Consider the following 24,836-nt stretch of genomic DNA (forward strand, 5'->3'; position numbering starts at 1 on the left):
AAACAGTCTTGCTTTAAATTCACAGCCTGCTACTCCGGTCCCTAGCCCCATGTCCCCTTGCTTCAGGTGACTGTTTCCCACCTTCTCTTCTCTCTTCACACTTCCCTTCCTCACTCTCACTATTGATCTGCTTCCTTCATTCCACAGAGACTGCTTTTGTCAAGGTCCCCAAGCCCTGCACTGCTGGCCCAGTGGTGACTTCCTCACCTTTCTTGACCTTGTGTGACCTTGTGTGTGTTCTTCCTCTTCTCCCTGACCTCTGACAGATGGTGTGCCCCTGGGCTCCACTGTCCTCTTCTCTGTCTCCACTGGGCCCTGAGAGACTCCCTCCAGGCTTATGGCTTTAAATACTGTCCGTGCAGTACTTGGGACTCCCAAGTTTACAGTCCAGCCCATTCCTTTGTCCTGAACTCCAGACACAAATACCTACTTAATAGTCTAATGGCATCCCGAAGGAACATGTCCGAAACCGGCATCCTGAGTTCTCCCCACCCGCACCGCCTGAATCTTCTCTGCCTGTACTCTCCCCCCCAGTGCAGTACCCGACAACATAGTAGGCCCTTTATACGTACTGTTAAGGCATAGACTCGGAATCACTCGGCCAGAATGGAACCTGAGTGAGTGAGACCTGTTGTCCCGTCGCTTCCAGAGATGGAGCCAATTCGACCACTAGGGGGCGAGCTCACCTTTTAAGTGAGGCGGCTGGGACCTGCCGGTGGTGGCATCCAGGACCCCTGACTGCCAGGCGATACTGTGGCGACTCAGAATACTGTGGGAGGACCCAGGAGCGCTTTACGGAGGAAGGGGTTCTTTGGGGGTGGGTATGAAAGGACGGGAAGAGTTCTATCGGGTAGAAATGAGAGGAAATATTCCAGGCAGGAGACATAAACTGAAACTTGCGGACAGGCAGGGTCCGGGTGGACTGGGGAAGAGCCTTCCATGCTGAAGAGATGGGTGGGGGCCAAGGAGTTGGGGATGAATGCCTGCCGTGGGCACCGGGGAGCCAGCGGGGACCTTAAGCCATGGAGTGATGAGAACTGAAGTTTTCTGAGGCTTGCTGTCCGTCTGTCTGCTGTCGTTTGGGTTCCATTTCTCTGTCTCTCTCCTTAGGAAACAAGGCTTGGAGAGGCCCTCGGGAGGTGCCTCCGCTCCTATGCCCGCGAGGGGCTCTGAGGTGCTGGTCTCCCTTCCCCCTCTGGGGCCAGGCCTCAGGGCCTTAAAATCCGTGGGCTAATTCTCCCTGCGCAGTACCAGTCAGTGCCAGCTGGCAGCTCTCACTGGAGCCTGAGGTGGCAGGAATATGGGGGAGGGGGAGGAAGTGGGCAGGGGCCCAAGGGGAATAGGGGCCAGGATCCCAGGAGGTGGTAGTGAGAAGCTGGGTGGCCAACGTGGGGCTCACATGGGATGAGGAAAAGGCTAGACTGAGGAGTCTGGGGCGTAGAAGAGGCATCATACCCCCCACTCTGGCCCTCCTGCCTCTGGCAAACCTAATCCTCTCCCCACCACCCACTTTCCTCTGTACCCACCCCCTTAAACTGCCCCTTGCTAATTCATCTTGGTCCCTTTAAGAGCTGCCTGGGAACTGGGGCACCGGAGGGGGCTGGCAAGAGGGGGCTGGCAGGGCCCCCACTGCTCCCCCTGACATGCCCGCCTCTGCTCCGCCCCCCACCCCTACTGACTCTGCTGGAAGTCTTGGACACCAGGGTTAGGGTCTCCACCGCTGGGCTGGGGGTAAGGCTTGAAGGTGGTGGGGAAGGGGGGCTGTGGTCCCTGGGTTGGGAGGGGGGCTGCGGGATGCCAGGTTCCTAGCACTGTGGATATGGGGTGTCTGCGTGCCACCTTCCGCGGATAATGTGGGGGCCCTGGCTGGGTGGTCCTCTGGCCTCAGACTGGGGGAAGGAGGGAGAACTTTGAGGGACAGAACCTAGGGACACAGGATGTGTGGGTCCCCTCACCCTGCACTCCCCCATCTCATTTTCCTGGGACCCTCATTTGCTAAACTTCATCAGCCACTTCCTGCCCCTCCCACAATAAAAGACAGAGGGCTCCCACACCTCATCTTCCCACAGGTGGGGAAACTGAGGCTCAGCAAAGCAGAGGAAATGGAATTGAGTGTGAGGCCGCAACAGAAACAGGGATTAGACGACAGAAAGGTGCCGTGTCCTCCCCCCCAGAGAACTGGACACAGGGGACCTGGGTGTCTAGCTCCCCCCAGCAAGTTTCTCACGACAGCCACAGCTACCACCCAGCCTAGGTGGCCACTCCCTCAGCAGGACAGCTTAGAGCCTTCCAAGGTCAAGGCCCAGAGAGGCTCCCAGAAGCCCAGCTGGGTAACCTGGGGTGACGTGGAGCCAGGGGAAGCCTGGAGGCCGCCTTACTTTACTGCCTTGGATTATTCAGAAATGCAGCCTCTCCCAAGTCTGCCACAGACACAGGGTCCAATCCCCTACAGGGAGGGAAGGCGGTGGGGGTGGGGCCAAGGGCTTCCCAGGATGTGAAGTCTATCTGCAGTCATTCCTTCCCGACAACTCTAGTTCGCTTTTCCTCTACCCATCCCCCCACCCCCATCCCCCCACCCCCGCTGACCTTGATTCCAAACGCTTCCTTCCCCTCCTACCCTGTGTCCCAATCCTGGGGGGAGGGGGGAAGGGGTCTGAACAAGCAGGCCCAAAGGCGTAGGGGATGAAGGCAGAGAGGATGGAGTCAGGAGCGGTGGCGGATGTGACTTCAGAGTTCAGTTCTGCTTTCAGTACATGCCTTGCCCTCTTTGCTCAACCCCCACCCCACCCCAGACCTAAAAGGGAACCAGACGGTGGCCTGCGAAACCCTCTGCCCAGGGCTGGCACCAGCACACTAACTTCTTCCCCAAATACTATTGAGTCTAGAGATGAGCCATGTGGCTCCCAGGTGGGCTGCAAAGAGATTCTTCTACCTATGTGAATCAGAGACGGCAAGTACCCTGCCCAGGATCACACAGCAAGTTACAGATAGCCCGTCCTGGGATCCGGACCTCTTGCTTCCCAGCCCCTTTTTCACAAACTTCTCATACGTGGGGAGAGGCCAAACTGGAAGGGGTTTTTTCAACTCCTCTTGTTACCAGTGAAGAAGTTAAGAGTCCAGCGAGGACAGGAGAGGCTGGGGCAGCTCAGGGTAGGGCTGGGAGAGGATGCAAGGCCCAGCTCCCAGAGCTCCCAGACAGATCCCTGCCCTCCTCTGCTCCCTCACGGATGGGAAAGGACCCAGCTCAGACTTGTCTCTTGTTTTATCCCTCTCTGGTCTAGACCTTTGGAGTCTGCCCTCCATCCCTCTTTTATTTTGGCCCAAACATTCCCCTCCCAATAGGTCTCAGAGCATTTGTGAAAGAAGGCTTCTGGAGAAGCCATGTTCTTGGGAAGGCAGCCGAGGAACGAACGGCAGGATGGGAACCTGACCCCCCACACAGAAGTCAGGTTACTGTTACCAGAAGAGGGCTTAGGCTTCTGGACAGAGAAGAGACCATGTCTCTTGGCTTATTTGCATAGATATTTATGTGTTCGTTTGCTTCCTTTCTGGCAAACTCAGTTTGCATGGTGTCAGGCTGGCTGGCTTCCAGGTGTGACCACCCTACATAGATGCAGGGAAAAGGGAAGCCCAGAGGAACCAACCAGAAGGGGAATTGGCCCCAGCTGACCCTGAGCCCAGCTGGGGGACATGGAGCTGTGGTGCCCGCCTACTGGTGGGTGAGGGAGCTGAACAATGGCCCCCAGGGGCTAGGGTGGCCCTCCTGCCTCCTCCACGTCAGGAGCCCCACCGCCTCCACATGTGGATCCAGGAGTCACAAGAGGTGGGGCGCAGGGGGACACGGGTAGGAGGAGGAAGAATATGGGGAGATTCTAGTCCCTCCCACTTAGAGATGCAGTTGCCATGGCAACTGAGGACCAGTGAGGCGGGATGGGGTTGGGGATGGGGGCGGGGGTGTGGCGGGATGAAGCACCAGGAGACCCAAAGCCTGGCATTCCAGGGGGAGGGAACCGCGGCGGCACCCCCACGCTCCAGGTAAGGGAGCAGGAGAGCTGACAGTGCTGAAAGGAGAGGGAGGGCCATTGTCTGGCGCTGGCTTTGCCCTGAGGAGGGGGCAGACAGACGGGGTCGGGCTATTGTGTGTGGTAGTCAGCTCAGCCTTCCAGCACTAGTCAGACTGGAGGAGGAAGCCTGGGAGACGCTGGGTAAGGGGTTGGGGGATTGGGCTGGGCGGGCGGCGAGAAGGCGGGGAGACCGCGGGGTGGGGGGTGCCGGGGGAGTAGAGGCTTGGGAACATCCCTAGTGCCTTGCACACAGTGGGCACTTAATAAATATAAGTTGCTTTGACTTGCTTGTGACCATAAAAGGAGGGCAACGAGGGGCAGAGCAGGTGGGACTGGCGAAGGGGAGCCGGGAAGCTGAGTTTCCCAGGACTGAGCTCTCTGGGGCTGCCCCTGAGGCTGGAAGGGAGAGGAGATAGGGAACATGGGCCTGCTGGGTCATCGGTGAAGCCTGGAGTGGCTTCTCTCCTGGCTCCAGGAGCCCCTCCCTCAGTGAGGTACCCAGGTTCCCTGGGGCGAGCATGGGGGAGGGTTGGAGACTGATGTGGCCATCTCCCCTCCCACCCCTACCCCCACATCTGAACCCCTACCCTGGGCCAGAAAGCCTGGAAGGAAGGGGCCAGGTCTGTTGTGGTCTAGGGGCCTTGGGGGCGGCGTCCCCCAGCAGGGGGACCTTGGAGCAGGGGGCGGGGTTGGAGCCAGCAGTGTTGTCACGAGGATGCCCTCGCTGGGCTCCAGGGCGTGGGGACAAAGGAGCTGGGAAGCCCCCACAACATCTGACCCCTTCCCACCCCCAGGTCACCTGAACCAAACAAGACACTTCCCCTCCCTGGCCTTGTTTCCTCATTTGTACCGTGAGGAGATGGGACCCCACTGCTCAGAGCTAGTGCGCTGTGGCCACGACCTGCCATAGCATTTGTGCAGTCCAGTGCATGATGAAAACATGGGGCCCTTGTTCAAAAGGATCCAGACAGTCGCAGTGGAGCGTTAGACGCAGCGTGGGCCCTCCTGAGCGCAGGGCCTTGTGTGGCTGCTCAGGACATGTGCCCATGAAGCCAGCCCTGGCTGTGGGCTCTGCCAGCTCAAGGGAGGGCGGCAGTGCGACTTTGGGTCTGACTCCAGAGGCTCTGATGCAAGAGGAGCAGTGGGTAGGGGGCAGGGGGCTGGACCAGGAGGTCCCGTGGAGGCCGGGGGGTGGTACCCGGGAAGGCTCCGGTGCCTGATGGATGCCCTTTACCCACAGAGGTTTCTGTTCCCTCTTGAGTCAGGAATCACCCCAGAGATACTGTTTCTCAGCCCAGAGGACCTAGAGCTTTCCGCCCTCCGCCCTCCACAATTGCCTTCTCCATCCAAGAGGCTACATGGCCTGGACTAGGGCAGGAGCGGGACTCCAGAGAAGCAGTGTAGCTAAGGGGCGAGCTCGGAATGAGGCCCAAATCACATTCCTCACCTGTGAAATGGGAGCCTGGTGGTACCTACCTGCTAAAGGAGCTGGGCAGACCAGAGCCTGATAATCCTGACAATTCATTGGCTGGAAGGCTGGGGCCAGGAGAATCCCTGGGTCTCTGCAGAAGGAGGAACTAGGGGCAGGGCCTTCATCCAACACTTTCAGAGCTGGAACAGGGAGCAGGGCGTGAGGCTTCCTCCTCACCCCCCAACACAACTCCTCCCAGCGACCCAGATAAGCCAATCGTTCAAGCAGAGAGGCCCAGGGGCAGGGTAGGTCCCCAAATGTGAGCTGGGGCTGGGGACACACAGAAGGTGGGGTCCTGGTGGGAGTGTCCCTCGACTCTGAGAGTCAGGAAGACTTTCCCTGGGGGGCGTGTCCCTGGCTTCTCCCCAGGACCTGGCAATCAGCCTCTGCCAGAGTCTGGGGGAGTCTTAGGCAAGTCTTGACAGAAACAGTTGTCAGGAGGGGTCTGGCTGAGACCACCCCCAGGGAAATGGAAGAAAAGTGGCAGCAGAGGGAGAAGGACAGGAGGCTGAGCAGCCTTGGACAAGGAATTCTTCTCAGGCACAGCCGGGCGGTCACATAGCCCTGCAGGCTGATGCTGAGGCAAGAGGGACGGACGTCACACTACAGAAAGGACTTCTTGGCAATGAGGGCTGTACCTTTAAGAAGGAGGTGGGTGATTTATTAGAGTCAGATCCGCCCTGGGATGGCTGTGCCCTTTGAGCCCCAGTCTCAGTCTCGCAGGTCGGGCTGAGTGGGAGCAAACTACCCCCTTTGTAGGTCACGGAGCCCTGGGTGCTAGAGGCCTCATTAACCCTGCTTTATGAGGTGCCCCCTGGAGCTTCAGCGGGGGCTGAGCAGCCACCACTGGGGGTTGGGTGCCTCAGAAGCATGTTCCACAAGTGTGAGCTCGGGTGGGAAATTTTCTGGGCCTCCCACTGGCCTGATGCTGCCCTAGAGTGATGGAGGCCAGACCACAGGGGGACTCCCTCCGCAAGCCGTAAATAAGAGCCTAACGCAATTAGACGATGGCCCCACTGGAGGGGGAAGTTTGAAGGTTACACCAGTGCAGGGACTTTCAAGCAGGTAGGAGTGGAAAGACCCCACCTTGTGGTTGAGTGAAAAGAGGAATATGAAAGACCGTGTCATCTCCTGCCTGGGAATCTTCATTAAGAGGAGAAACCTTACTAGTTAGACGGGATGTGACATGACAGAACAAGGGAATGGTTGAAATGACCTAGAAACTTTCTGTCCTTTAAAACTTTCGGGAAAGAGGGAGGTGAGAAGAGGGGGAAAGAGAGGCGTGTCTCCTTGTATTCCCCTCCCAGTCTGCCAACTTCCGCCAAGCCTGGGATTTGTCAGAACTCGAGAGGTGGAAAATCTGGTTTCCCTTTCCCTAGAGCTCCCAGTGCTGGCTTTGGCATGATGGGTACCTGGAGGGTCTCACTCTCGGCCCAGCCGGGCTGAGCCTCTGTCCCCGGCCTCCTCCGGGGTCTGGGAACCCCCTCTCACTTTCGTTCTCGGATGGCACCTCCGCCCGAGTCCAGACACCTGGGTTCTGCACTCTGGCTCGCTCGAGGGTATGTGTGAGATGACCTGGGTGGCTGGAGGCTGGCGGTCCGAGGGAAGAGAGACCAGGGAGAGGGTGGGCAGCTGCAGAGGCTGGGAGACAGCCAGTCACTCCATGCCCTGGGCCACTCCCTGGGCAATGCTGTGAGCTAGCCTGGCGGGCTAGACACTCATGGCCTCCCTGCCAGAAGAGGGCCAGGTAGGCCTGAGTGTCCATGACCGGAGCCCAGCTGGGGCTGGGGCCAGGTCAGACCAGCTGAAGCACACCTGATCTGCCTGCCTAGGTCAGCAAAGGGCAGGGGTGAGTATGAAGGTCAGGGTGTCAACAGACCTGAAAGTGCCGGGAGTGGCGGGTCTGAGGAATCCACACTTTGAGTGTGAGGAGCAGAACTCCCGGGAAGCCCCCTGCCTGGGCGCGGGCAGTGGTTTGGGCTCTGGGCTATGGGAGGAAGGAAGGCAAAGGGTAGGAAGCCAGAAGGACTTCTGTGAGTGAAGTGCGAAAGGCAGAGAGGGGCTGTGTGTAAAAAGAGACCAGAGGGCAGGATGGGTCTCAAGGGACTCCTACCCAGAGGGGAGGGGAAGGCTGCAGCCTGTACTGACATGGAAGTGAGACTCCCTGATGGGAGGAAACCAGCCCTCCCCAGCACCTCCCTACAACACTTCTGCTGCCTGGGGCTCTCCGATTGGTCCCCAGGGGGGATGTGGTAAGGACCTTGCCCAGAGAGTGTTATTTCTTCAGGGCCATCTGGTGACAGTGTCTGGCTCAGCATGGCACTTCCAGCCCTGGGCCTGGACCCGTGGAGTCTCCTGGGCCTTTTCCTCTTCCAACTACTCCTGCTGCTGCTGCCGCCGTCCCCTGCAGGGGCAGGTGGGCAGGGGCCCGTACCCAGGCTCAGATACTACGCAGGTAAGTGTTTGATGGCCAGGAAGTATGGGGATGTCATCAGCCGAGGGGTGTGGAGGAAGGAGAGAGGAATGGTGGGAGGGGACAAAAACAGACGTGGAGAAGTCGAGAGATATGCCAGGGAGAGAGGGTCTCAGACAGAGACACAGCCAGAAAGAGAAGGTTGGATTGAGATAGGAGTGAGAGACCAAACCACGTGGGACAAAGACTGAGCACAGAGAGGAGAGGGGCCAGGGGCACCGTTCCTTCTGGTTCTCCAAAATTGCTGATTTTCATTTCCCTCCTTAAATGTCACGGATATCAAGTGGCACCTCAAACCCGTAACTGCTTTCACAGCCCCAGGTGCCCCCAAAGCCAAGGCCCATGCCACAAGGTCATCTGTGGACCTGCTGGCCCAGAACACAGCGGGCCCATGCCATCCACACAGACCATGCTGGACACACAGACTATGTCCAGTACTGTGGACACCAGCGATACAAGAACTTAGGGTGGCCTGGCTGGGGGACAGGCCCCAGGACCCTGGAGGCACAGCTTGGCTGGTTTCTTACTGAGGCTATGGGGCCCTCTCGCCTCCAGGGAGAAGATTCAGAAGGACACGGGTCCTATAGGAGTTGTAGGGGAGGGGCTCCTGGCACCGCTGTGTCTGTAGCATCTTCCAGGGGCAACGTGGTAAAGGCAATGCATGTCACCCCTGGATGGGGAGGCCCGTCTGTGTTGGGTGCTGGGATTACGGATGTGAACAGGACTCGGCCCCTGCCCTCAACCTGCTCAGAGCCCCAAGGGGAAGCAGATGGGCAGTCAGTCATGCTGCAGGGTGATCAATTCCGTAACGGGGGTTTATACAGTTCTGGGGGTCTGTCCCTTCTGGCCCCTTGCCACACACGATCCCCCAGCCCCCGTCTCGGTCCTAAGACTCTGAGCCTCCAGAGGTTGCAGCCTGGCAGCATTCTAACTAATGCAAATAAGCAGATGTGCCCAGGAGAGAGGAGTTGAGGGGCTCCCTGCCCCTTGCTGATAGTGGGACGGGAGCACCCCCATCACTACACCAAGGTGATGGAGAGGAACTAGATGAGTCATCGGGGCTCCCCTCCCCTCGCAGGCATGGCCACTGGACCTTTGAGGAAAAATGTTTCCTTTCTGATCAGCCTGTGGCAGTCAGTGTAGTAGTGGAAATTTCCTACAGGGGAGGGGAAGGGAGTGGGGTTGGTGAGTGGGACCCGATAACCCACCCACAGTGACGCTGACTCACAGTCCTATCTGTCTGTGTCCGCTTTCCTGTCTGTGGCTGCCAACACCTTCTTATCTATCTGCCTTCAGCTCCCCCCCCATCAGGGACCAGCGTGTCCTCACCCAGCACAGCCCCCACCCCCTCAGCATCCATTGAGCCTCACTCTATTTCTGGTCCCTTTGTCTACCTCCTGGGTGTGGGCTGCTCTCCCCCAGCCCCAGGCTGTCATTGCCCTGTCTCTGGCTCCCTCTCCTCTCTGCGGTGGGCTCAACACACAAAGCTATGGCTGCCAGCGGGGTGGGGTGAGGGGGGGAGCTGCTGATCAAGAGTGGGTCCAGCGGCCAAGGCCTGGGGAGCACACTCGTCCAGGCCTTCCCTTCCCCCCACTGTCACCTCAGAAATCAGCTGCCTGCCCACCAGTTCCTCATCACTCACCCCTTCTCGCCGCCTCCCAACAGGTGACGGACGCAGGGTTCTTAGCCTCTTCCAACAGAAGGGCCTCCAGGATTTTGACACTCTGCTGTTGAGTGCTGATGAAGACACTCTCTATGTGGGGGTCCGAGAGGCCATTCTGGCCTTGGACATCCAGGATCCAGGGGTGCCAAGGCTGAAGAAAATGGTGAGGAGGCCGGGGGTCAAAGGCGTGGGCTGGGAGTGAGGAGGGGCCAGCAGCTGCCCCCACGCCTGGGTGGCCTCAGGGTGAATCACCACACGTTGCGGTTATCCACCCAGTGACCTTTGAACAACATGAGTGTGAACCCTGCAGGTCCACTTATACGCAGATTTTTTTCAATAAACATACAGTTGGCCCTCTGTATCCCTGGAGTTCCCATCCACGATTCAACCAACCATGGGTGCGGGGGGCCAACTGTAAACATTGTTTTTCCCTCTTTTATAAGAGAGACTGGGGCATCCACGGGGGTCCTGGGATCAATCCCCCGTGGATACCGAGGGACGACTGTAGTTAAGTTTTGGGGAGTCAAAAGTTATACGTGGATTTTCAACTGCTTAGGTGGTTGGTGCCCCCAACGCCAATGTTATTCGATTGTCAACTGTCTTCAGCGATAACCATCAATGCTGGTTATATATAGCTGGTCTGTGTAACACAGGACGTACTATAGCGGCCTCACTGCTCATTGGTATGAGTACTGGTTGACTAATGCCAGTTGCTAAAACGGCTGATATGGACCCATGAGAGACGCATCGACTCAAATTGTGTTAATAATGTGCTATCCACCCACTGGAGAAATCCGTGGGGCTTCTGTGTTCAAGTATAGTCGCCCTACTAATGGCAATCACGTGAGGGAAAAGGAAGAGGAAGGAAAAAGGGGAGGGGGGAGCTAGCAATTCTGGAGCATCATGGAGATACGGGTTAAAAATGCAAATGCTGATTCCCTAAAGCGTGGCCCAGAAACTGACACGTTTAAGAATTTCCCCAGGAAATACGTGGTTTGACAACTCTGCTGCTTGTATGCCACGCCTTGCCTTAGGTGATCTGCCTATGCCCCTGGGTTGTGCCCTCCAGAAGCCTGTGAAATTGATCTTGGTCTCTCAGCCAGTAAGTGCCTGAGCCTAGACGCAAACTCAGGTCTGATTCCACAGGCCACATTCTAGCAGCACGGAGCTGTGTCCTAATGAATATCAGTATCATCAGAGTAAGAGCCCTCGTCACCAAGTGATGTCATTCTAGCCCATCAGCCAGTCACCAGCCACCATGCCTCCTGGTGATCTCACAGCAGAGCCAGGGAGGGGGTGGTAGGTCAAAACTAGAGCTGAACACCTCATGTCCTTTCCTCTCTCCCCTCCCAACTCCCCACTTCAGATATCCTGGCCGGCCAGTGATAGAAAAAAGAATGACTGTGCCTTGAAGAGGAAAAGCAATGAGGTAAGCTGAGGTGGGGTACAGGGGCTTGTGTCCCAAGACCATCACTGAGGTCCCCAGACCTCAGGCAGGGCAGGCAGCAGAGATGATGTATGGTTCCAATCTTCATCCTGTCCTCTGAAGACACACAGGGACCACATCAGCAATGCCCAGCCCTTCTCCACACTAGGAAGTGAGGGGGCAGACTCTGGGGGCCCAGGAGTTTGGGGCAAGTGGCCTGGAGGCCTGAATTCTCTGTCTCCCCTAGACACAGTGTTTCAACTTCATTCGTGTCCTGGTCCCCCTCAATGGCACTCACCTCTACGCCTGCGGCACCTTCGCCTTCAGCCCTGCCTGTGTCTTCATTGTGAGTTCCCTGGCACCCACCTTGCTCGGGCCCCACGCTTCCGCCCTTATACCTACTCCCAGCCCATCCTCTGCTGCTCTGGAAACCTCTGGCCTTCCAGATGCAGAACCCTTGGGCGCTTCCTGGCCCTGGACCAACTTCCCCTACGTCCCTTTCCTTTCTTCCCTCACACCCCTAATTTCCCACACGTGAGACTCTGGTGTTCTAGCCCCCCAACTTCCCGCCCCCCCAGGAACTCCGAGATTCCGACCTGTTGCCCATCTCTGAGGACAAGGTTGTGGAGGGGAAAGGCCAAAGCCCCTTTGACCCCGCCCACAAGCACACAGCTGTCTTGGTAGGTGAGTATCACGTTCCCTGGTCCATCCCAACACCTGCTTTCCCAGGTCACTCTGTGACATGGAATCTGACAGAGGCAGGGGAAGCCAGGAGCCTCAGACATAAGGTCAGAGGGAGAATCGGGCACCCCAACCACTAGCTCCTGCTGAAGCTGCCACAAAGGAGGCGGAGAGAGATGGATGTGGAGAGATACACAGCGGCAGGAGGGCCTGGGAGGGCAGAGAAGAGGCCAGGCCTGAGATGCAGCCATCAGTTCAACAAATAGGCGTTGTGTGAATACCTCCTGGTGCTCAGGCCTTGTGCTAAGAACTGTGGGGTTACAGAGAAGTCACGGCCCCGTGCCCTCCCGGCACAAACCGTTAGACTTCCCACCCTGGCTTCTTGGAGGAGGTAACCTTTGGCTTTTGAATGGGACCTTGAAACACAGGGAGATGGATAGGAAAGGTGTGCCAGGGAGAGAAGGGGAGGACCCAAATATGGAAGCAGAAAACACAGCTGCCTCCTGGGAACAATGAGTGATTCTACTTGGCAAGCTGTTCAGCTGGGTGTGTGGGGGAGCAGCCAGAACCAGGCTGGACAAGGCCAAGACGGCTGGCCATTTGCTGCCAGCAGAGGACCTAAGACGCGTGCTCAGTGGGGGGCTGTGATCTGGACTTTGGGCTCCACAGGAAGGCGAAGAACAAATGAAGAAGGCCAGAGATTAGTGAGAATGCTGCCCTCCTCCCCCAGGCAGGTCTGAGGCGGGCAGGGCACCCTCCACCTGATAAGGTCTCCCTGCTCTCCCCCCATCTAGACGGAACGCTCTATTCGGGCACCATGAACAACTTCCTGGGCAGTGAGCCCATCCTGATGCGCACGCTGGGATCCCAGCCTGTCCTCAAGACCGACAATTTCCTGCGCTGGCTGCAACGTAAGGACCTGAGCCCCAGCCAGCACTGGTCTGGCCCCCTGCCCCGAGTCCCGTCGGCTCTCATTTGTTGAGGGCATACTATGTTCACGGCACCGGGGTACAGCCGGGAAAAACACGAAGCTCCCATCCTCGTGAAACTTTCGCCTTTCATAAATATAAAAGTACCAGCCCGCATGGCTACCCTCGACCGGCGGGGGACCCGAGGCACCCTGTCTCCGGCCTCCAGAGCCAACCCCAGGGTTTTCACCGAGGGGAGCCCAGAGCATCCAGGGGTTTCATCCCTAAGCCTGCCTGCCCCTCCCCTGCAGCGGACGCCTCCTTCGTGGCAGCCTTCCCTTCGACCCAGGTCGTCTACTTCTTCTTCGAGGAGACAGCCAGCGAGTTCGAGTTCTTCTACAAGCTCCACACATCGCGGGTGGCCAGAGTCTGCAAGGTCGGTCTCCTGGGCGGGAGGCGGGGCTGGCCGTGAAGCCAATGGGAGAAGGGGAAGGCGTGTCAGGGGGCGGGGACACGCCCGCAGGTCTGGGGTGGCCCTTGACTCAGCCGGTGCCCCTAGAACGATATGGGCGGGGACAAGTTGCTGCAGAAGAAGTGGACCACCTTCCTGAAGGCCCAGCTGCTCTGTGCCGAGCCCGGGCAGCTGCCCTTCAACATCATCCGCCACGCTGTCCTGGTGCCGGGCGATTCCTCCACTGCTGCCCACGTCTATGCAGTCTTCAGCTCTCAGTGGTGAGCGGCGGGGCGGGAACGCAGGGGGGGCGGCTGGATGCAGCATCTGGGGCCAGCACCTGTGCTGTCCTGGTTCGACGAACACACACCACGCACTTCACATAGGAAGGCATTCGATGCGTGCCCTTCATGTAGATGGGAAAAATAAAGTTCAGAAAGGGTCTTATTAGTTTATATCCTGCCTGCTTCCGAAAAAGATAGGAGGCCGCTTACAAAAGGCAACCCTTAAAAGAAAAGAAAATCAATAAGGAAAGGGGAATAAAAGGAGAACAAGAGAAGCCAAGGATAAGATCAGCCCATTACAAATAGTTGTCATTTATACAGTCTCTGGCTGCTGGTCACAAATTTAGCTCTGAGCTTCCTAATGGCCAGAGCAAAGAGGGAAACACATCATAAGATAAAAAAAATGTAGCCATTGCTTGGAGGCTAAGAAAGGTTAACTGGTTTGCTGTGATCTGGCCCCATGGTGTTTTAGATACCTGCTGACAGCATGTCAGGTACCAAAGATACCTGGTGTAAGCAGGGTCTGGTATCTTTGGCATCCAGAACTGACAACTTCGTGTGCCACGGTCAGCTTAAAGAGAAAAAGAAAGACAGACCTTCTGTTTCCACAGACCAGGGCTGAGGAATAAAAACAGTCTTGTCGTCAGGCTCTGGTTGGTTCTCCCTTAGGTCCCGTAAAGGACCAGGACTCCACGGGACCTAAGGCAGGAGGGCCTCATCGGGAGCCTGTCAGGGGCTGGTCACACTGCCCCTCCCATGGGTCCTGAGCCCCAGTTAATTCTCATTAAGGATGGTCACACTTCAAATCCTTAGAGGGGTCAGAGTCTGGGGCCCTCCAGCCCTATTACCATAGCTGGGGGGAGGAGAGGCGGCTGGAGGCTGGCCCATCCCTCCACGCTCCTGCCCTCCTGGGGTTTTTCACCAAGGGTGGGCCAGGGATGGGGCATGCAGCAGAGGAGATCCAGACAATGTCCATTCTGGCTGTCCCCAGGCAGATCGGCGGAACCAGCAGCTCCGCAGTCTGTGCCTTTTCTCTCAAGGACATCGAGGATGTCTTTGAAGGGAAATACAAGGAGTTGAACAAAGAGACTTCACGCTGGACCACTGATGGGTTTGCCGATGGGATCAGTCCGCGGCCGGGCAGCGTGAGTACCACTCCCCACACTGAGCAAAGCCCCGCCTCCACAGAGACACACACAGAGTGAGCTTGTCAAAGCACCTATGGTGGCGTCCTAAGTGCCCAATAAATGTTAGTGCTACCTCTCAGTCCCTTCTTCTCAGATATACACCGAGTCCAGCTGCCCACATTCCACAGGTGTGCAGCCCCACCCCCACCCCACCTAAGTACACACCTAACACCTGGGTGTCTCACTGAGGGAACAAGGGAGAAAGACCGTGTGGGGCCTCTTTCCCTGCATGTCTTATTTCACTTTTGTCTTGGGTCAGAGTTGTGTATTTACACCCTAAAGAATCACGTGCTTCTACATGGTTGGTTACAAAAAAAACAGCTCCATTCTGCGCCCTCCGCTTTTTCCTCTCTAGGGACAACCATTTTCAACTCGCTTGGCTGGTTCTTTTGGTATTTATCTCCAAATGTCTAAATAATATACTTTTATTGCTACTTCTGGACGTTTCCGTTTCAGGCAGTATCTATTGAATTCCCATTCAGGAAGGTGAGGCTTTAACTTTGCTCCCCGGCCTCCACCCCTCTCCCCAGGGGTGTTCTGGAGCTGGCTTGTAGCAACTAGCAAGAACTCTCCTTGCACAGTTCTCTCCAAATTCATGTCCAGTGATATTCATTACATCGGTAGGTTGAAATCGGCCACGGTGGGAAGTCCACAAAGACTACAAATCAGGGTCCCCCCAGCGCCCGCCCCAGAGCTGCCTGTCAGCACACCAGTGCACCCAGCCCTCATCTCCAGCACAGTTTTATAGTAATTTCGGTTAGAGCAATATTTATATTAGGACTCATTATTCACAGGTCAGCCAAGTAGTGAGCCAGGCCATAATTACTTCTGCTTTTGCATAATTTTTTATTTTCTCTGGGGTTAGGAATTATCTTGATTTTTTTTTTTGCTTGCTTTGTTTTCTAAGCTCTTATCTTCCCCCCCCCTTTTCTTCCACCCACTCCCCCCCACTCCGGTTCAAGCTGTTGTTTCTTAGTCTAGTTGTGTAGGACACAGCTCCCTGGCCCACGCTGGTTTTATGAGCCTTGCGCTCCCCTCGACTGAGGCAGTCGGTCACCAGTGGTCGGTTGGCCGTAAGCTCTTATCTTTAATTTAACCCCAAACTCTTCTCAATTATCTGAATCTCCTCTGAGACAGACCCGGTAGGTATTCTAATGGTTTCCTCTTCCTGGAGACCCTGCCTGCCTGCCACAGTCTGGCCCGGGCTCCCTGCATCCGGGCACCGCTGCCGTCCTAGACTCTCTGTCATCATTCTGGACATTCCCTTTGCATCTTCTTTGTGATGATGTTTCTTGCATCCCTTGGCTGCTGCTGCTGCTTCTTCTTTTATTTTCTGTCTTAAAGCCTCCGTAGATTCCTGGAAAGGGATATATCATGGTAAAATCCTTTGAGACCGTGAATGTCTGAAAATGTCTGTATTCTGCTTTCACATTTAACAGTTTGGCTCGGTACATGTCAGTCCAGACTAGAAATACTCTTCCCTCAAAACTTTGAAGGCTTGTCTACCATTTTCTGGCTTCCAGCCCTGCTGTTGAAAAGTCCAAAGCTATCTTTTTACATCTGTATTAAACCTATGGGGGTGACATTGCTTGTTAGTCCAAACCTATTCTGATCCCTGACTCTTTGAATGTCACCTGTTTGGTTGTGGGTTTTTTTCCTCACTGGAATCTTGTAATGCCTTTTCTTGGTCCCCGGCTGCTCTAAAATTTCACAATCTGGTGCGTTGGTGGGGCTCTGTCCATATACTGTACTGCATGTTCAGTCTGCCCTTTCAGCATGGAAGTTTACTTCCTTCGGTTCTAAGAAGTGTTCTCAAACTACTTCCTCCTATTTCCTTTTCATTCAACAAATATTTTTTGAGGTTACATGCCACTGCTCTAGGTACTGGGTACACAGCTGTGAACAAAACAGACCAAAGTCCCTCAAGGAGCTGACATGCCAGAGTTAGAATGTTTTCTCACTGCTTTCTGGACCTCCTAGATTGGTTCTCTAACTTTTTAAATCTTTTCCTATTTTCCAAGGCTTTGGTTTTGTTGTGCTTTTTGGGAGAGTGTCTCAATTTTATCTTCTGATCCTCCTATCAGATTTTTAATTTCTGCTAAAATATGTAATTTCCTACCTTTTTTGAGCTTTAAATATCTCTTGTAAAAATTTTCTATGATGGAGAATTTCAATATACAAAGTAGACAGAAGAGCATACTGGATCTCCATAGAGCCATCAGCCAGCTTCAACTCACAGCCAATCAAACCTGTTTCATCTATACCCCACCCACTTCCTCCCTTGCTATTTTGAAGCAAATTCTGGACTCATATAATCGCACCTGTAGCTTCCCAGGGCTGCCGTAACAAATGACAAACTTGGTGGCTGAAACCAACAGAAATTTATTCTAGATTTCTGGAGGTCAGGCATTCAAATTCAAGGTGTCAGCAGGGCTGGCTCCTTCTAGAATCTTGAGGAAAAATCTGTTCCAGGCCTCTGTCCTAGCTCCTGGTTGGCTGCTGGCCGTCCTAGCTATTGCTTGGCTGGTAGATGCATCATCACTCCACTCTCTGCTTCTGTCGTCACTTTAGCTTTTCCTGTGTGTGTCTCTTCCGCTTCTCTTAGACACTTATCATTTGATTTAGAGCCCATAGTAGTCCAGAATGAGCTGATCTCGAGATTTTAAATTGTATCTGCAGAGACCCTTTTTGCAAATCAAGTCACATTCACAGGTTTTAGATGGACGTTTTTTGGGGGGTAGGGCACCATTCAACCCATTATATCACCGATAAATATTGTAGCATGTGTCTCCAAAAGATAAGGGTTTAAAAAATACCCATAGTACCGTTATCACACCCAAAAAGTAACTCCTTAGTAACTCCTTAACCTAATATGCATTTCTAACAGCCTCATAGATGTCATAAGAGTATTTTTTAGTTTGTTTATTTGAATCAAAATCCAAATAAGATCGATAAATTTGGATCGGTTGTTCTTTTAAGTTTCTTTTCATTTAGCTGTTCCCTTTCTAGCTTCTTTTTGTCTCTTGCAATTGATTTGTCATGTAGAATTTTCCACCATCTGGATCTTGATTTTGCATGGCGGTGCTGGAGTTTAAGTGTGTTTTGTAAATCGGTACTTGGATCTAGAAACTTGATCAGTTTGGTTTCAGAGGCCAGGCTACTTTGTCGTCCTGGGTCCTTTCTTTAGGACGTACGTATGTCCAGCTGCCCTCGTGAAGTCAGAACCCCTGTTCTGTAGCTTTCTGGTCTTGTCTCATCGTTCCACCATCTTCACTTCTCTCTCTTAAGATAGTAATGATACTTGGCTGGAAGTTTCTTGTTCTCTGAAACAGTTCTGTTTTCTCTTAGATTTTTGTTTGTTCATTTTTTCTGTTTCCTTTGTCCTCTTTCTTGATCCTGGTTCATGCCTTTAAAACAATCCCTTTGGGAGGGAAGTGAGAGCAGGTGCATGAGCCGATTCTGGCATCAGAACGAGACACACATTATTACCTCACTCTACAAATGAGGAAATTGCAGCTCATGGGGTGAGGTAACTCGTCTGAGGACACAGCGTAGGTGACAGAGTTGGGGCCGGTCCTAAGACAGCGCTCGCGCATGTGGAGGGCAAGGGTGCTGACCAAAGAGCGGGACACAGGTGTCACAGGGCCGCAGCATGCTGGTGTTGGCAGGGCCTTTAGAGAACAGCCGGTTCAACCCCTCTTTTTGTGGGTGAGATGAAGGAGGCCCAGGGGGAGGAGACTCTCCCCGAGTCACGCAGCAAGTCCGTGCAAAATCGTGATGAGACACGCTCCCTGCCGCAGCACCCCCTTCTGTGACATCTTTTATTCAGTCATGACTCAGCAGACATGTATTGCATGCCAGCTGTGTGCCAGGTCCTGTGCTGAGCCGGGGCTGCAGACGTGAGTAAAACATGGTGCTGGCCTGCAAAGTCATCGTCGTCGTCGTCCCCTCACTTCCTACTTTCTGTCACAACTCCTCCTCCGTGAAGGTGAGAAGGAGGAAGGTCAGAACAGCGGACATTTACTGAGCCCTTAATTCACTCAATCACTGTTCCAGTGACTTTTCGTGTGTTTTCCATTTCGTCCTCACGGCAGGCCTGACATGGGTTGGCAGTGTGCCCATGTCACTGTTCAGGACCCTCGGGCATGCAGAGGCTGGAATTCCAGGCCAGGCAGCTCTGGAGTCCCACCTTTAACCACCATTTGGAGATGAGGGCTGCCATGAAGGAGGGCAGCAGAGGAGATTAGCAGAGGAGGGAGGAGAGAGAGAAGAGGTAATGGGGGAGCTTCAGGGACGGAGAAGCTGACCCGACCTGTCTCCTTCCCCCTTCAGTGCTCGGTGGGCCCGTCCTCTGATAAAGCCTTGACCTTCATGAAGGACCATTTCCTGATGGATGGGCAGGTGGTGGCGAAGCCCCTGCTAGTGAAGTCCGGGGTGGAGTACACACGACTTGCGGTGGAGACAGCCCAGGGCCTCGATGGGCACACCTACCTGGTCATGTACCTGGGCACCAGTGAGTAAATGCTCCAGGACACCCCCCAGGGGACGAGGGCAGGAGCTGCAACTCCGGTTGAGGGGGAAACCTTTGAGTTCATTCACTCATACGTTCATTCAACAAGTGTTTTCTGAGCACCTACTATGTGCCTGGCACCCTGCTGGGCTCTGAAAATACAGTGGGGAGACAAAACAATACAGTCCCAGTGCTTTCTGGTTGGGGAGGGACACACAAGGCCTTTGGTGGCCTTAGCCAGGGCTGTTTATCTTCTGGGGGAAGAGGTGGACAGTGAGAGATAGAGGAGCTGCACACAGCAAGTCCACAGGTGACTCTTCCGGAAGCTTGGCTGAAGGGGGCACCTGGTGGATGGCATGGGGTTCAAACAGCATTCTCTTCTTAAACATGGGACAGCTTGTCACAAGGGGCTAGTTGGCAGGGGAAGTTGCAGAGGGAGCAGGAAGCCAGAGTTCAGGGACTGGCCCAAACAGGAGAGCCACGTCCCTGCTGGGGTGGGCGAGCAGGGGTGAGACGGGTGGGCAGGAAGCAGAGGGCACCTCATGTGAAGGCCTTTGTGTTCTCTCTGAAGGAGGGATGAGCTGGGAATGAGGGGCAGACAAGGCAGGAGGTTTGAGGAGAGCAGTGGATTCAAATGGTCATTGTGGGCAGGGGGACGGAGCACAGCGGGGACGTGGAAGATTGCCGAGCGTGCATTTGGAGGGCCTGGTGAGGTGGTGACCTTGACCTTAGTGGAGGAAACGTACCAGGTTCATTCATTCTTTTAGGATCTTTACAAGGCATCCTATGTGCCTATGTAGGATATACACAGACAGAAAGCTTCACCTTGTGGAGTGCCTGGAGACAGGAAACTCACTGACTCAGTGACGTAGGATGTGATGCGATTAGAAACCCAGTCCAGCTTCGGGGCAGGGGTGGAGGGATTGGCACTGCCAGTCAGGGAACAATCCCTGGAATACCTTTGAGTAGAAATACTTGGTGGAGGTGAGGGAGGCTGGTGATGGGATTTTCCACAGAAGCGCTCAACTGACCACGGCCCTGTGTCCACCGAGATCGTGGACAGTTGGGTCGCCAATGGTGTTCCATCTTCATGGCACAGAGGGAAACGGTCTGGCAGATCTGTGTCCAGTGGACATGGAACTTCAGAAAGACCTTTCTGACAGCTGAGAGGCCATCTGTGGTCGTGGAGGGGGAAGAGGGGTGTGTAGTTGAGGTGAGGCAAGTTCAGCGCTCTGTCTCCACAGCCACAGGGTCCCTGCACAAGGCTGTGGTGAGTGGGGACGGCAGGGCCCATCTGGTGGAGGAGATCCAGCTGTTTCCTGACCCTGAACCTGTTCGCAACCTGCAGCTGGCCCCCACCCAGGTGGGAAGGGACCCAATGGGGCGGGCGTGGGGTGCTGGGTCCTGGCCTGGCCTGGCCGGAGCGCCCTGACACTCTCCATCTCTCTTCCAGGGTGCACTGTTTGCAGGCTTCTCAGGAGGCGTCTTGAGGATTCCCCGAGCCAACTGTAGTGTCTACAAGAGCTGTATGGACTGTGTCCTTGCCCGGGACCCCCACTGCGCCTGGGACCCTGAGTCCCGAATGTGCCGCCTCCTGCCCACCTCCGTCCCGTGAGTGCCAGTCCTGGATGGCGCTGGGCCCTTTCTGCCCAGCCTGGGTTCCTGTCCCTCCAAGTCCCTGCTCCTGTGGGGGGCTCCTCCAGAGGTGGGGTTGCGCCCAGCAGTTGTGAAGCTGTTCCAGCGTCCTGGGTTTCTCTCCTCTCTGTCCTACCTGTGTTCCCACCATCCCCTTCTTTCCCACTCCGCCTTCCCTCCTCTTCTCACTTTGTCTGTTTCAATGGGTGATTGTGGTTTCCCTGCCTTCTCAGGAAGTCCTGGGGCCAGGACATGGAGCAAGGGAATCCACAGTGGCTGTGTGCCAGCGGCCCCATAGGCAGGAGCCTGCGGTCTCAGAGCCGCCCCCAGATCAGTAAGTGTGGCACCAGGGGCAATGCCAGGGCTCGGGAGGACTTCCGGGCAGCGGTGGGCGTTCTCGCCTCAGTTTCCTCGCCCAGCATCTGCCTGGCTTGAGCTCCTGGAGGTGGGATGGATTCAGTACCTGGCTGTAGGCAGAGGGGACAGGAATGCTATACTGGGATTCAGGATGGCGGGTAAAGTGGGTTTTGGTGTCAGAGCTGGAGTCGGATGGGCTGGAGGTTAGTTTGGGCTCCAGACTGGAGATAGGGATGGGGTCAGAGTTGAGTTTGAGAGTCGAGATGGCAGTTGGAGACGAGAGTTGGGAATCCGTGTGTAGGGCAGACGCTCTCCGGCCTTGCTTCTCCCCCACCACCCTTAACCTTTGTCCCTTTTCCTTCACCTGCAGTTAAAGAAGTTCTTGCTGCCCCCAACTCCATCCTGGAGCTGCCCTGCCCCCGCCTCTCCGCCCTGGCCTCTTACCGCTGGAGTCGGGGGACAGCTATGGACCTGGGAGCCTCTTCTGTGGTCTATAATGGCTCCCTCCTGCTGGTACTGCACGACGGGGTGGGGGGCCTCTATCAGTGCTGGGCCACCGAGAATGGCTTCTCATACCCCGTGGTCTCCTACTGGGTGGGCCTCCAGGACCAGCCCCCGGCCCTGGATCCTGAACTGGCGGGCATCCCCCGGGAGCGCGTGGAGACCCCGCTGACCAAGGTCAGGGGCGGGGCCACCCTGGCTGCCCAGCGTTCCTACTGGCCCCACTTCCTCACCGTCACCGTGCTGCTCACCTTAGTGCTTTCAGGAGCCCTCATCTTCCTCCTCTCTTCCCCACTGGGGGCACTCCGCGCCCGGGGCAAGGTCCAGGGCTGTGGGACCCTGCCCCCCGGGGAGAAGGCCCCATTGAGCAGGGAGCAGCTCCAACCTCCCAAGGAATGCAGGACCTCTGCCAGTGACATGGATACGAACAACTGCCTGGGCACCGAGGTGGCTTAACCTCTAGGCATAGGCTGGGCTGTGCAGTCGGGCATGGCGCCTGGCCGTGCTGACGGGGCGGCCTGAGGCAGTGCACACCTGACTGGGATGGGACTTGTACAACACACCACCTTCCTCCCACAAGAGGAGCCCCTCCACCCTGAGCCACCAACGGCACTCAGCGGCTGGGCACAGAGGCTGGCTCCCCGTGGGACTCCCTTCTGCCAAGCACATGAGCTCTCCAAGGGGGGCTGCCCGGACCTGGACCTGGGCTGTGACAGGAGGCGCTGGAGAGCATCCTTCGGTTCTGGCCATTCCAGGACCCTCTGCAAACTTATGCTCCAGGAAACCCTAGAACGTCTGATTGTTGCAGGACCCAGTGACAATCAACACCAGACATCTGAACAACCACAAGACAGCATGTCGCACCTGGGGACTCCACTCGGATGGCAGCGCCACCTCAGACACCAAACTCCCCTCTCCCAGGGTTCTTCAGGGAGATGTCCCCTCCTGCTCCCATTTTCAGCTGTGCACCACTGACTCCCGGGAAGTCCTTCCTGGAGTCTGAGCACCTTTCTTCTTGCTTCAGTTGGGGGAGCTTGTGATCCATTCTAGCCTGGCTAGAATGGCAGGAGTATCTGAGCCTTGTTCACACTGATCCTTTGACCTCTCTCCTCTCCCCTCTCCTTTGTTTTGGGATTCCAAAAACTACTTCTCACAGACAGTTTATTTTTTATTAAAAATACAAAGTTTACGACCGGTGCTGTTCTTGTTGAAGCAGAATGCTCCAGCAGAGGACTGCGAGATGGAAGGAGACCAGTATCTGAGCACATCAGTGGGAAGAGGGCTAGGTTGGCGGGGTGCTTGTCCCCTAAACTTCTGCCCTGCTAGCTCCCCTTAAAACCAGAGGAAGTGCCCTTCCCCCACTCCGGCCACTGCTAGAGTGGTCAGACTGCCTTTCGCACTAACATCTGTGCTGACCAGCTTCAGCTTGTGTCTGCTGGCCAGGCGACACCTCATCCATCGCTGGGTGATGGTTTGGCAGGTGTCCTCACAGTTGCTGTCCCCAGCTCTCCCACATTTCTCGTGATTCTAACTCAACCCCCCTTCTCCACTCCAGCTGTTGGTTCCAACTCCTGGTGGATTAATTTATAGAAAGCCCATGCAGCCTCCCCCACCTGGCCTGGCCACATCCTTCTCGGTAGCTGACAATCAGTGTGCTGTCCACACCCCCACACCACCTTCCCCCCTCCCTCCTGTCACAAAGGCACATGTGCCTCTTCCCACCCAAGCCGAGCAGTGCCTTTGCCTCCTGCTCTCCGCAGAGAGCCCAGCATTTTCCCCTCAGTTCACCACTCCCTCTGCTTAATCTCCCCTCTCCTACCCTCAGGCGGACTCTGTAGGAAAATACGCAAACAATAACCTCCCCAACTCCACCCTTTCAATCTACCCCCCATCCTGCTCTTTCCTGTGACCACCAAACACCAGAGAGGGTCCGTGCTGGCTGCCTCCCCACCCCCTACCCCTACCCCCAATCCCCCCAAACCCCCCACACACACACCACAGTGTCAACCTCACCCTCGTGTATCTACTGTGGTCTGGTTGTTTTCCCCACCTCTGCTCAGACGACTCTCCCCAATTACCCATAAGCCCCTGACCACCATGATTTCTATGTAGCCTGTACACCTTAGCCACCCTAATCTCACAAGTCTCTGATACTGTGGCTTTTTTTTTTTTTAGTTTTTAAAAAAGTTTGAATTGTGGTAAGAAGCACATACTATAAATGTATCCTCTTGGCCATTTGAAAGTGTACAGTTCATAGTGTTAAGTGTAGTCACTTTGTTGCGCAACAGTTCTCTAGAAGGTCTCCATCCTGCAGAACTGAAAGTCTGTACCCACCAGACAGCAGCTCCCAGTCCCCTCCCCCAGCCCTGGCAACCGCCATGCCATGCTGCTCCCTGTGACGTGAGGTCCCTCATGTCAGTGGAATCACGCAGTATCCGTTCTTCTGTGACTGGCCTGTTCCACTCAGCATAATGTCCTCAAGGTTTAGCTACGTTGTAGCCTGTGACAGGCTTTCCTTCCTTTTTGGAGGCTGAATAATACTCCATGGTGTGCAGAGACCCCAGTTTCTTTACCCACGCCCCTGCTGTCGGACATGTAGGTTGTTTCTTGTCTTGGCAGTTGTGGATATGCCACAGTGGGCGTGAGGCACATGTGTCTTCCAGAGCCTGTCTGCCGTGGCTCCTTGATTGGAGTTCCTCGGCTTTTCTAGTTTTCTCCCCTGCTGGCCCCTTTGTCTCTGCCCATTACCCACTACACTTTCACCCCAAGGCCTGGCTTTTGTTTTCCAAGCCCCCTTTCCAAACTTCCTTTCTGGTGTCTCCCCGATGACCGAGAAGGCCAGGGGCTATGGGGCAGCGTGGGGCAGTGGAAAGGGCACCGGCCCAGGGCTCCTAGGGCCTTCCCGGCCGTTAGCCTTTCCAGTCTGCACCTCGTTTGTTCACCTGTCAGAAGAAAGGAACACAGGAAGCTTTCTGCTTTAAGCACTGCGGACCCTTCCCTGCCCTCCCCTTCTCCACCTCCCCCAGCGACTCTGCAGCGCTGCTCCCTGTCACATACAATTCAGAGGTGCTCTCCTCCGCACCTCTCTCCAGCCTGCCCCAGACTGGCTGATGACTCTGCCCAGTTTCCCCAGCACTCACTGGCGGTGTCACTCAGGAGGAATTTAGTCCCAATCATAATGGTACACGTGCTTCCCCGGCTGGACTGTCCCCACCCTGGGAACAG

At 55.6% G+C, this 24,836-nt stretch overlaps 1 protein-coding gene across 4 annotated transcripts; it reads left to right on the forward strand.

Moving 5' to 3' along the window:
* Positions 1–1,665: 1,665 nt before the first annotated feature.
* Positions 1,666–22,800, forward strand: SEMA4A (semaphorin 4A). 4 transcript variants are annotated; one of them, XM_074319138.1, is made up of 15 exons: positions 1,666–1,731; positions 7,823–7,990; positions 9,674–9,834; positions 11,038–11,100; positions 11,345–11,443; positions 11,676–11,781; positions 12,573–12,689; positions 12,998–13,122; positions 13,246–13,418; positions 14,413–14,566; positions 18,941–19,121; positions 20,363–20,481; positions 20,572–20,729; positions 20,987–21,087; positions 21,481–22,800. In XM_074319138.1, exons 2-15 carry the CDS (start codon positions 7,852–7,854, stop codon positions 22,065–22,067), a joined length of 2,283 nt encoding a protein of 760 aa, XP_074175239.1. In that variant the 5' UTR covers positions 1,666–1,731; positions 7,823–7,851; the 3' UTR covers positions 22,068–22,800. The 4 variants fall into 4 exon arrangements, with proteins under 4 accessions (XP_074175239.1, XP_019566727.2, XP_019566729.2 ...); XM_019711168.2 differs by lacking the exon at positions 1,666–1,731 and adding an exon at positions 3,694–3,823; XM_019711170.2 differs by lacking the exon at positions 1,666–1,731 and adding an exon at positions 3,947–4,035.
* Positions 22,801–24,836: the final 2,036 nt, after the last annotated feature.

The sequence above is a fragment of the Rhinolophus sinicus genome, linkage group LG14, assembly GCF_036562045.2.
Source record: "Rhinolophus sinicus isolate RSC01 linkage group LG14, ASM3656204v1, whole genome shotgun sequence".
Classification (NCBI taxonomy): Eukaryota; Metazoa; Chordata; class Mammalia; order Chiroptera; family Rhinolophidae; genus Rhinolophus; species Rhinolophus sinicus.

Excerpts from the sequence above, each read along its gene's own strand:
- SEMA4A (XM_074319138.1), top strand. The coding sequence starts at position 7,852 with ATGGCACTTCCAGCCCTGGGCCTGGACCCGTGGAGTCTCCTGGGCCTT. Across the intron at positions 7,991-9,673 it reads CAGGCTCAGATACTACGCAG|GTGACGGACGCAGGGTTCTT; the intron begins GTAAGTGTTTGA and ends GCCTCCCAACAG. Across the intron at positions 11,782-12,572 it reads GCACACAGCTGTCTTGGTAG|ACGGAACGCTCTATTCGGGC; the intron begins GTGAGTATCACG and ends CCCCCCATCTAG.